Source organism: Gavialis gangeticus, unplaced genomic scaffold, assembly GCF_001723915.1.
Source record: "Gavialis gangeticus isolate Ggan-Ray unplaced genomic scaffold, GavGan_comp1, whole genome shotgun sequence".
Classification (NCBI taxonomy): Eukaryota; Metazoa; Chordata; order Crocodylia; family Gavialidae; genus Gavialis; species Gavialis gangeticus.
The window spans coordinates 83,442,427-83,455,071 of NW_017729031.1; the positions used below are offsets into that span (position 1 = coordinate 83,442,427).

Below are 12,645 nucleotides of genomic sequence, written 5' to 3' on the forward strand. Positions count from 1 at the left end.
CCCCCACTAAAAACGTGACCAGCTTTGATCACAAGGGCAAGGCAGTTTGGTAGTCCCCCAGACACGGGAATTGACGTGGCCAATTGTAATGACTAGTGTAGTCTCACAAAAGGCAGTTTTTAATTTTATTTTTTTAGTTTTTAATTTGACGTTTTTATTGCATCAACAAAGATGAATTTTCCCCCACAGGAATGACTCAATATATTTCTAAACCCCAAAGAAAGAGAAGTGCTGCTAAACTGGGTACGACTTCTGCCCATTCTGTTTTGCAGTTAGCTCCACTAACTGTACTGGAAATCCTCCCCCAAGCTAAACCCCTGGATACATGTGGAGGGGAAGGCAGGCTGGCGAGAGGCACTGCCAGCTGCAGAACCTCAGGACCTGCTGCCCTGCTGAGATAAGCCAAGGCACCTTCAAGCCTCTCCCTGATGGCCCCTTTGCAGGGCATGTGGAGTGGAGTCAAAACCCTGACAGGAAGGCTAAGATGAAAGAGAAAGCACAGAGCCCATTGGCAGAAGAGGAAGGAGAAAACTCCTGTGTCCCTGCTGTACAAGAATTGTCTCCCCCAGGACGGACAGGGAACAGAGCCTTCTACAACACCATTTTCAGGATATAGGAGATTCCCTAGACTCCCTGTTAAACTATCAGACAGCTCATGTAGGTGCCAAAAGCAGAAGAGAAAGGAGCAGGGCAACATTTATCCTGCTAGCCTCTCTCACACAGGAAGGGCCTATGGTTCCAACCAGAAATTCTGTGGGCCAGGAAAGCAAAATGAATGAGGCCCAGCACCTGCACCTACACCCGCCAAGCCTTTCTGGGCCATGGTGAGCTGCCCGAGCTTTGTTCCAGCTCCAACACATTTGCACATAGGGTGCATCCCTATTGTTACACAGGGGTGATCTAAGGACTCGCCTTATCAGGACAACATGCAGCCCACGTGAATACAGGCACTGTGCTTCATCTGGATCTTTGACAACTACGTGGTAGGGTGCAGAAAGTGAACTCCAAGCCTCCTTACCCTTCACCTCCTGGGACATTGCTTTAACACCACCAGATCCTGAGAGTGGGAGGGAGGGAAAGAGAAATAATAATGACCTACTTTATGTAAAGAGTTTTGATAACCTCTTGGGAGAGGCTCCAGGGAAGCACATGATCCCGCTCTTCTCTGCAGAGTGCTGACCGGGGTTAGGAGGGGTAGTGGTGGGGAGTATATGTTGCATCTTCTCCATCCCAGCCATGGTGGCTGTGTGACTAACGGGCCTCCCCTTTGCCTTCACACTCTGTGTTACCCCTCACTGTAGCAGAGGAGCCTTAGTCCATCACCGTACTGATTAACTGAGCCAGGTTGAGTTTTTCCCACAGAAAGCAAGAAAATAACTCCAGCACCCTTAGACCGACATGGCTGCGAAAGGAACCCAGAAGCTATGTCACATGTCAGCGCAGGGTAGGCTTACACCCTGAGTCAGGCTAACAGCCTGGAGTACTTCTACTTCTACTGCCCACGTGGCCTGAGACTGCTTCCACCTAGCATCTGGATCTGACATACAACAGCACCAATGGGACAGAACAGGACAAAAAGCACAGATGCCTCACTGCTACTGATGGCTCCCTCCTGAGCCCAGATGAGGTATCCCTAAGCACAGCAGCTCACAGCTGGATCCTTGGGGCATTCCCCCTTGGGCTGGGGAGATTCAGATAAAGAAAACAGAAAGCACTGCAGTGGAGATCTGTGCCAGACTCCAGCTCCTGCACCTCAGCCTCTCACTGTCCTCCTAACCCTCTTTCTGACTGCCCTCACGTGAAGAAATGGTACCCTCTCCCCCATGGTTCTCTTCTCCCTCCCACCAAGCTGGGATTTGGGATCCCACCTGGATAATGCCCCAGTCCCAGTCCCAGCATTAATCCCTCATTCTATGGCACAAGGTAGTACTGAGGAGTACTGGTCACAGAAGTGCTCTTTTGGGAGGATATGCTTGCAATATCCTCCTAAAAAAACTATTCATGGTGGACACACAGCACCTGACACTCATTTCCAAGAGGTACTACTGCCTCTTTGCTAGTCTTCTGAATGGCTGGCACGGGGTCCCTCCGGAAATAAGATAACTCAGATTCTTCCCTCAGAAGACAAGCGCAGAAGCTTCCTCATTCCTCCCCCCAGGAAGCTTGATATAGGCACCAGCACTGTCTTAGGCCCACGGCCAGATTAACTAGTTGCCACAGCTGCCCAACCCCAACTTGGAGTGTGACCCACTTCCATTCACTAGACCAAATACCCATAATACAAAAACAACGGGAATTAAAGGCAACTTCGTATAAAGGGTACGGTAGATAGGCGAGTGGATCTGAAACTCATCCTGGACCCACTGGGATGTGGTCCATGAATATGATCCAGGAAAATCACTAAGAAACCTCTCCCCATGTGATTATTACAGGGATGAGGGTTTCATTTATATCCCATTTGGCTCACCTACTCCATTTTAAACCCAGAGTCCTCTATGTCTAGGCGGTCAGAGGGCTGGCCAGGTTTGGTGCATTGGATGAGATATATTACATTTCTGGAGGTGTACCTGTAAGATCCAGGAATGCTGATGGCTCTGCTGTGGGGTGTAATGATTGTGGGGGTGGTGGAGATATGTTGGCAGGTTTTGCATTTCTTATCATGGCATGGTCTGGATCCATTCGGTGTGTTCTGGGCCTGAGGAAGTTTGCTTCTGGTGATGAGGTTAGCGAGGTTCAGTGCTTGTCTGAAGGCTAGGATGGGCAGTTCTGGGAAGATCTCTCTAAGAACAGGGTTTTCTTCTAGTATGGGTTCCAACTGTTTGAGGATTTTCCGTATGGGTTCGAGGGAGGGGTGATGTCACAATCAGCGGTCACTACACCCCACAGCAGAGCCATCAGCATTCCCAGATCTTACAGCTGCACCTCGAGAAACGTAATATATCTCATCCAATGCACCAAATCACCTGATGGAAAATACGTAGGAGAGACCAAACAACAACCGTGCACCAGAATGAATGCACACTGGAAATCTATTAAAGACAAGAATACCCAATTACCTGTGGGGGCACGTTTCTCACAAGAAAACCACTCTCTCTCCAATCTCTCAGTTCCAGCCCTCAAAGGGAATTTACAAAACACTTTCCACAGATGAGCCTAAGAACTTCACTTCACCAACCTCCTGGATACAAAAAATCATGAACTAAATATAGACATTGGATTTATGACACTTATAACCTGCCTAACAGCCGACTTCCCAGGTACCTCTCCACTATTTACCTGCTACATTCATGCCCCTTCTCTCTCCCCCCCCCCCCCCAGCCTGTCTCTCACCTACTGACTCCTCAATCTATATTTTCACTGACTGTCTGTCTTGCATGCATACCAGCCCAGCCTCTGGCTTCTTTACTATTCATTCCATCTAGGAAGAGCACACACCAACTGCAGAGGCTTCCTCAGCCTGACAAAGGGTATTTAAACCCAAAAGCTTGCTAAAAAATTTTTTCCAACCATTTAAGTTGGTCTAAAGATATCAGATTCACCCAAAGAACCTTGTCTCCTTATGCTTAATATGGTTTCTCCATTTATCAAGAGAAAAATCTGAGTGTAGCCTCTGTGGAACCTGGGAATGCCTTGCTTCAAGAGCATACAGGCTGGTGCGGTAGCATGACACCAGGCAGCGTTGCACAAACTGCAATGACACAGGATGGGAGGCTGTTGGGGAAGAAAGAGCTACAGCAGAGCAACTGCTGTAGGACAGGGGTGGGCAAAATGCGGCCTGCAGACCAGATGCTGCCCGCCAGACCACTCTATCTGGCCTGCAGGGCCCCTGAAAAAATTAGAAAATTAATATTCATCTGCCCCAACTTCCTTTCATGCGGCCCTGAATGGCTTGCCAAAACTCAGTAAGTGGCCCTCTGCCCAAAATAATTGCCCGCCTCTGCTGTAGGACCTCTTTAGTTGTGGGGAGGAGATAGCTTGGATTGCACCCGGTCCTACTGCAATCCACATAAAAAGCAAACAGAGGGGACAAAAAACTTCAGCCACTCACTTGGACCTGATGCAGGCACTACTGCTGCTTGAGAAGAGCACTGCCCAGTTGTTTAAAAGAATGACACATATCAGGCAAAAATATGCAAGTGCCAGTCACTGGATTACAGTGCAGCAGTGGACAGATGCAGAGAGCATGCCTGTTCTGGATAAGAGAGGCACCACTGGTTTTCTGTGCCCACCTTGACTCTGGTGCTGATTCACCCGCCATTTCACAGTGGCTGGTGAAGTAGCAGGTTCCCCAATCCTGACAGATATACACCATTTAGTTCACTTCTCCCCAGCCAGCTTCTCTCTGGTTTCTGAGCCTTTTCTGCTCCTTTTGCAGAGGGTGCCTCCTGGACTGTTTTTTATTACTAGCAGGAAGCAGTTCCACTGCATCCAACTCATTGCTCCACCTTACAACTTACTGTGCTCCCATCCACTAAGAAAAGACTTTGTTTTAATCCAGAGTTAGCAGGGTTGGGACCCTCATTTGAACAGAAGAGATTCGGAAAATGGATCTCTCCAGAGCTCAAGTAACTGCTTCATTACAGAGGCAAACACTGAATACAGGCATCTGGCAAACTCACCTGTTCTCTTGTGAAATTCTTATCAGCTCCCAACAAGTATGGGGTGATGAAGCTCTCTCCAGGTCTGAGCTGGGTCATGAAGCCATAAAAGCAGAGGTAAAATACTTGGAGTTTCCAGCGCTGAGCTGGTGCTGGCTCCACTGGTTGTTTTGTCGAGCCATCATCTTCTGTAGACATGGCTCTGTCTCCCTACTCCAGTACCTGAATGTGAAAGTCTTTTTCCGGGAGGCTGTCAGACCGGCTGAGCCTCTGTGGGGCTGGTCTCTTACTTGCTGTACATAGTTTCCAACACATAGATGCCTGCGCTGTAGGAATTTCTGTGGATAAAGCAGAATTTGGCAATGGATCAAATTCCTCTACAAAACAACGGCAAATAAATACCCACTTCTTTCTCCCTCCAATGCATTCTTGTTGCGCATTAGCTTTTGCTTATCACTGCAAAGTTGTAGCATTTCCTTTTCAGATACAGGAACCACATTTTGGAAAGATAGGTGTTTTAAACAAAACATATCTAAAACCCCAATAAGTCTATTTTACCAGGGTTGGATTTTTACTTATCTTTACTTTTCAGCAAATTCCTGAACACCCCAACCTTGCCAATCTAAAAGTTGGTTGACTTGTTTTGGAAGTGAATTTTCACTTCCTCAAGTTACTACTTATTTTTATTGCAAGCAAAGGGGCTTCTGCCAGAAGAAAATAAATGTTATAGACACTTACAGTCCCACAGAATTAACTAAATAAATGGTACATCAGCTTAAACTCCCAGAGGCCACTCTGACCCCTTCCCCTGCCCTGTGCTCCTGTCCTGAACTGCTGCTCTGCTTTCTGCTCTCTCTCCTACCCCTTTGTTCCCTGCTTCCTCTCAGTTGGCTGCATGGCACACAGTGGCTGCCTGTGCCATTTGTGTTGCAGGTTGGCTACCCCTGTCCTAAAGGACTATAAAGATCCAATTTTGTTTCTGGTTTAGGCTGGTTCTAATTGCAGTCCATCAAAATAGACTTCACAACAGTCCCAATAAGACAGCTAGAGGTATTTAGCCATGTCAGTCTGAAGGCAAATCAAGGTAGGGCAGGGTGGCACCTTAGAAACTATATGGTTCAGAGAGGCACACCCAGAGTGAGGGAGGAAAGATGAGGAAGGAATCGAGAGCAACTTTAACAGGCCCTTTTATTTCTAGTGAGTTTGGCAGCTGGAGCGGTAGGCAAGCACAATAAATAATAGGATTTGACAGCTCACAGAGTAGACTGTGAAACCCAGCTAAAAGTTAATTCGTATGTATGAAATAGATCTATCCATGTTACATATTAGCTGTAAAGCAAAAGGGACTTTAGACAGTCACCCACACTCTAACAAGAGTTAAAACATTCCTTCACTCCCTAGTATATATTTGACACACAGGAACTGTATTAGAAGAAAATCAGAATTGCAAAATCTAAAGTTAGGAAGTGCCAGATTTCAGGTGTCTTGTGTGACCTTAATTCAGCACCCTTTCATATGTGCCTTATGACTGTCTTTAATTACAAGATCTCATGCTATTTCTTGCTCCAGATACTGCTTCATTGAGTACACTGAATGGTCTTACTCTAGGGCTGAATTAGAGCTGTGTACTGAAGACTGTCATCTGGGGGAAACCCATCTCATTTGTTGTAGAAATAGAAGGTGTCTAATTAGAGAGACAAGAGATTTCAGGAAAAGACAGGATTGTCTCATGGTTGAGCACTGCCCTGAAGAACATGATTCTATCCCCGCTGTTGCCACAGAGTGTGCGAGATACTGGGCAAATCACTTAAAGCATTTTTTTCTCAGGAGGTCACTACCTCTGCATTCCTCACTGTCTGGCTGTCAAATCTGAGACTCAAGAATTTTATTGGTAGAAGGGCTGAACATTCACTGCTACTGCTTAAAGCAGTGAGAACTTTTTACATGCAAACTTCTACACACTGTTCTCCACTTGCATGCACATCAGATAAGTGCATAATTCACTTAACTGCATAACACAGTGCCAATCCTAATTGTTGCCTGTTCCTTAAATTACAACAAGTGCTGGTTATCTGCATATGGGCTTAGATGTATGGCATCTTTCAATCCCATTGTCCACAGTAGTTACTAACTGTACTCTGGTTAACTGTGCCAGAAACAGTGAAAGGGAAGAAGCTGTAAAAGTGCAGCTATTAGAACCCTTGAAAATGATGGGAGCTGGTTACTTTCATGAACTCTAATACCAGAGAAGCAAAGGGGCAGCATATTTATAATGCACATTGTTTATATTTAATTTGGATAAGTGCATACTCTGGTAAGAACAAAGCCCTTTTTCAGCCCAGGGGCTATGCACTTAAATGGAGTACACTATCTAACACCACATATTCAGAAAAATCAAGTCATAGTCATCTCAAATTGGGCACCCAGAATCAGTGGCTCTTTCTGACTACAATTTCTTTCTCTCTCTCCAAGCTCCCTACCTATAAAAACAAGAATAAAACCACTCCCCCACCTCACGCGGGTGTGAAAATAAATTGTGAAAATAAAATCAGAAACATCTGAGAAGTGATGAGCAGCATTGAGAACAGAGCAGCACTGCCCTGAGCAAGTGTAACAAGTCTCCAGAGCAGGGTTTGGATAGGGAGCAGTAAGTACAGCACTGGGGACACACTGAACAGGGAGGAGAAAGCAAAACATCGAACAGCTGATCATTCAGGGATCACTGTCTACACTGTGCACCAAGTAAAGCAGGATTCTAGGGAAATCATATGAAACTGTGTAATTAAAACAAGTTTCATAACGCATGTGCCCAAAGAGCTCAATATAAAGTTCCACAACTTGAAATCTGGCATGTCCCAACTTTGCCATTCAAACGAATGGCATTTTAGTTTGGGCTTTTCCATGCGTTTCAAAAATGTAAAATGAAAACACAAGAAATCCCAGACACTCACATGTGCCTTCAGCAGGGTTATAACCTTATGATTGACCACAGACCTCTGCTACTTGGGCTAACAGAATAACTGATAGCAGTCCTTTTGGTGGACCTGCACGAGAGTGGAGGAATCAGACACACATACCCAGTGCCAGATGGCTCCACAGGCATCTGCTAACAGCAGAGGAATGGTGAGACTCGGGGATACTGCATTCAATTCAGGCTCTGGAAGGGAGTGGATTGTATGGGGCACAAACTCCTCTGCCCCATGTCCTCCAACCTCTTCCTGCCTAGTTCTCTCTTCTTCACTCCTGCCTCGTTGTGCCAATCTTTCTCTCTAGCTAGCCAGTCCTCCCTCTCCTTATCCAACTGTCTTCCTATCACCTCTTCTATACCACCCGCTGCCTTTCCCTTCCTCCATGCCAGCTTCAGTTTCCCTTTCTTTCCCCCCACTGATAGAAAAGGATTGGATGCTTCCCCACCACCCCAAACAGGCACCATATTCCAATGGACTCCATGACCCAGGTCCAACTCTCGTCTTCTCTGTGTTTAATCAAGTAGCTTTCTTGTCAATAGTGCCTGGGCCCAAACAGGCAGGCACTGACAGCACAAGACAGAAAAACTCCCTGCCTATCTGTTCAAGGGAAAACTTTCTAGAAAAAAGAAAATCAGCCAGTGGGGCAGACAAAATTTCAGTGTAAACAGCTAAAGTCTGGAACAATTACAAGCACTTAAAAACAGGATCTTATAACAGGAAATGTTGGGCAATGTTAACAACAAGCAGTTCCAAAAGCCATGCCTAGACCAACTATGCTTGTTTAAGTGCATAGTCTCTGGACTGATAAAAGGCTGTAAACTACCCTGGAGCATGCATTTATCCAGTTAACAGGTTTATCTGAAATTAACAATTAATGACTTGTTTACATTAAGTAAAAAAGGGCTCTCAAGCTATAAGAAACTGAAAAATGAAAGGAGTTTCTTCTGTATCTTCTCATTGAACAGTTAATTTTATATATACCTGCCAAATAGCTACTCAGACCACTACAGTCTAGTCTAAGGATGTTCAGGGGAAGACGCACGTATTCTGTGAGGGGACTCTAGTTTCAGAGGGACTAAACGGTCCTTTATCTTTTCAGGCCCTGCAATCTCAAGGAGGTAAAACCCTTCAGTCCCAGTTCAAACACAATTATATTAGCAGCTGAGAATGAACCTGCTGTCCCATAAGCAGAAACTCATCCATGTAACATACCTAGGGCTGCTTGCTCAATCGTGCAGGGACAGCACTGCAGGACTAGAGCATGAGCCTCAATAGTATGAAATCATATCATTAAAGCATGTTTCATAATACACGTACCCAAAGAGCTCAATATAAAGCTTGCTCCCTACCCCATTTCTAACCAGAAGTACAACAGTAAGATCAAGTCCTTAAGAAGATGCACCCCACTCCCTTTCCTAGTTTGCCCTTCTATGATTCAAGATCTTTTATTTGAGTGCGTTCGAGAGAGGTGTCCTCTGAGAAGTCATCGTGCATCTCTCAGAGTAATTAGGAGGGAAACCTGGGCACGCTTCAGCCTACCACTGCCTGCATGCAAGAGCCAAGCTTTGTCCTCACTGCAAAAATAGGTCTGTTTTTTAACATGAGGTGAACAAACTGCCTGCTATCCTCAGTTAAAAAAAAAAACTTCCCAAGGTCACTGCTAGGTGTGGGCACAAGGTTGAGTTTACCAGGCGGTAAAATATACATACTGCACTGCCACCAAGATTTTCCCTGCCAATAACTGACGTGTTAGTTACGCCAGGGTGAAAAATGAAAAAGACCACCCTCCGATAAGCTCGTCTTCATATCCACCTCCACATTCAAAGGATGCACAAAAGGCCTTGACACGGAATCGTGAGAAGTCCCTCCCCAAAGCTCCAGCCCCCCTACTGGAGGGTCTGGCCCTGAAGTTTAAATAAAGTCCTTGTTCTTTCATAGAGCAACTGTAAAAACATTCAATGACAAGGAAGAAAAAAATGACTGTCTTCCCATGGAGAAACAGCACACAAAGTGAGGGCAACTTCATGCTCAAAGGTTCACAGAGACGGAAGGATGGTGTTGATGATGTTCCCCTGATGCTGTCTCCTGTGCTTGCAGTCCTGGCTTGAATTTATGAGGGCCTGTACGTGGATCTGGTTTACATGGGGATCAGATAACAGTGGGGTGGCTGAAGCATAAAGCTCTACACAGCCTTTGCTCCTGTGGTCTGGTATTTTGTAAATATCCCAGCTTGTTTGTAGTACTTCCCGTATCAAATCTCTGTGTTGATACTGTGCTGTTTCCCCACAGGATATTCCTTTTACAGCAGTTACTAAGGAAAAAAAACTGTATGAAGTTTAAATGGATACTCTGATTTCAATTTAAGGGCAGCTTTATTTTAATTTAGTTTACACTTGTTCCTAACTGACTTAAACAAAAATCAGAATGCCCACACTACCATTTACACTGACCGAACTAGTGCGTTTGATAGCTGTAGGTTCATTTAAACAGCAGCTCTCCTTGTAGACAATCCTGTAGTTCCAGGTTAAGCATGAACAGAAACAGTCTTCTTAAAATTCCTAGACTGCTCCAGAATGCATTAGCCCGGGATAAATGATGGATTCCAATATGTTGTTTCAGTGAATAGCAAGACTAACAACCTCAGCCCCAGAGCAGGTGATTGCAGCCCCCCTGTCCAAACAGGTGCAATGCAAGGAAAAACACCCCGAGCTTCCTTGCTCTCACTGGCCCATCAATCTCAGCCCTATCCAGAGTCCCACCTCCCCAGATAATGGGTAAATCTCAAACCCTGTCACACTCTTCCATAGAGTCACAGGAATATTCATGAAAGAAACCTGGGTGAACAAAGGAAAAAAGCAAAGAGCTGGCAGATGGCACATCTTGGAGGACAGCACTTACAAAGTATGACTAAAGTCTTCCATACTGCAAGCAATCTTTGGCCAGTCCTACTGGCAGCCATAGCACTACTCCAGTAAATAAAATGATGGGTATATAAGCATTTGCAGGATCAGAGTTACTGCAGAACTGATAGATGAAACCATGCTGCCAGCCAGAGGCCCTAGGCTCATTTTCACTGCCACTTCAGTTCAATTTATTTTTTAATTACCATTTGTCCTTTGACTAAGCACGTCCAATACTTTGTGCTCAAATCACATTATACATGACTACAGATTACTCACACAACCCCAAATGCCCCGTGCTGCATTGAAAGGTATGAGGGAAGAGCCACCCAACAATTTGTCTCACTTATGTCCTTGTAAGATGCTCAGCCATCATAGGGATAAGCACCATGCATCCCCCGATAGACAGGCATGTGACCTCTACCCAAATAAACAGAAAAAAATCAGTGACAATTATCACTTTATTTTTCATTAAAGGGCAGACCCAGCCTTCCCAACAGTGAGGGCCTTACAGATAGGAACATATAACAACGCCCAGCTCCAGCCTTTTATGGGCCCGCTATCAGATTGGCACTGCACAGAGCCACCAACACTCCCCAGCACAAGCAGTGCCACAGGGAGGATGGAAGCTATCCCAAGGCTGGGTAGCTCCAGCTCCTCTGTTGCCTGCAGACAGATTCCTCTTCCTAACCAGATCCCTGAGGTGCAGCCCAATGACTCTGGCTGTGCTTAGAGACAAAATTAAGGGTCAAGTGAACAACTGTCACCTGGAGTGAAAATTCCGAGTAATGTGAACAGCAAAATATCTAATCACCCTATATTTAGGACCTAATCCAAATGACACTGCCGACTGGAGGTGTTAGGAAATCCTCACCTTGTGAATTCTTGATTGCACCTGCCCCAAGACAAAAGGGAGGAAGTCAGTTGATAGACACTTTATGCCACTGGAGTGCTGGATATGGCATAGAGACAGTCAGCACCAACCTTGGTGATTAAAGTGGCTAAATACAGAGACTCCCTGACCATCTTTCAGCCCCAATGCTCAAGCAGCATGCCTGGATCTGAACCTGGATCACCAAAAGCTATATTAAGGCCTTCTCTACATGAGGCATTTCATCAATTTAACCTACGGCCTACAACACTCCCTGGAACACTGGAACTGTCCAGCTGCACCATTCAAAAATCACCATCCCCTTTCAGACGTGCCATCCAGCTTTGTATAATGCCCTGCAAGCTCAGCGACGCAGACAGCACTCTGAGTCTGTCACTACTCACCTCACATTCTTCAGCTAGATGAGGTTCTTTGTGTAAATGTGATATTTTTTTATTAGACCAAGTAAATAGTTGGAAAAATTGTTCTTTGCAAGCTTTGGGGTTACAAACACCTTTCTTCAGGCTTGTACCCGAAAGCTTGCAAAGAACAGCTGGAGTACTGCATCCAGTTCTGGGAGAGTTGAGGGGGTCCAAAGGAGGGCCATACGTATGATTAGAGGTCTGGAGAGCAGGCCATATGAGGAGAGGCTGAATGACCTGGGAGCGTCCAGCCTGGAGAAGAGAAGACAGAGGGACTTGGTGCCAGCCTACAAGTATATAAGGGTTGTACATCAGGGCCTGGGGGAGCATCTGTTCACCAAGGCACCCCAGGGAAAGACAAGAAACAATGGACACAAACTGCTAGATCACTTCAGATTGGACATAAGGAAAAATGTCTTTATGGTTTGAGTGTCCAGGGTCTGGAACAGACTGCCCCCAGAGGTGGTACAATCACCTACCTTGGAGATCTTCAAAAAACGACTGGACTTGCACCTTGTCATATGTCCCCAGCAGTCTTTCTTGCCCAAGCGTAGGAGGGCTGGACCTAATGATCTTGTGAGGTCCCTTCCAGCCCCTAACAGCTATGAATCTGTGAACAATTTTTGAAGCTAGTTAGTTGGTCTAGGAAAAGATATCACATTTACCCAAAGAACCACATCTGCCTGTGTCCTTAGACCATTCTATCTGGCCTCTAAAATATTCAGAAAATTAATATTTATCTGCCCTTGGTTCCCATCAAAAATGACAGGAGCCAGAGGCAGTAGGACCCAAGGGAAGCCCTGGCAGCCTCCTGCAACAGCAGGGCCCACCTGGCCCCGCCCCCCATTTAATGAAAATGGCTAAATTGTGTTTAAGGATCAGCTT

At 45.7% G+C, this 12,645-nt stretch overlaps 1 protein-coding gene across 2 annotated transcripts in view; it reads right to left on the minus strand.

Moving 5' to 3' along the window:
• Positions 1-12,645, minus strand: part of SLC19A1 (solute carrier family 19 member 1) — a 41,512-nt gene that overhangs the window by 22,879 nt on the left and 5,988 nt on the right. Inside the window, exons 1-2 of one of the 2 annotated variants that reach the window (XR_002098658.1) lie at positions 11,282-11,362; positions 4,620-4,936 (exon numbers count right to left, since the gene is read on the minus strand). Coding sequence is in view for 1 of the 2 variants with exons in the window: in XM_019523233.1 (XP_019378778.1) it covers positions 4,620-4,796 (177 nt within the window). In the remaining variant the exon portion in view is untranslated. Of the gene's footprint in view, positions 1-4,619; positions 4,937-11,281; positions 11,363-12,645 lie in introns of those variants that run through there. The other variant, XM_019523233.1, reaches the window with a different exon arrangement.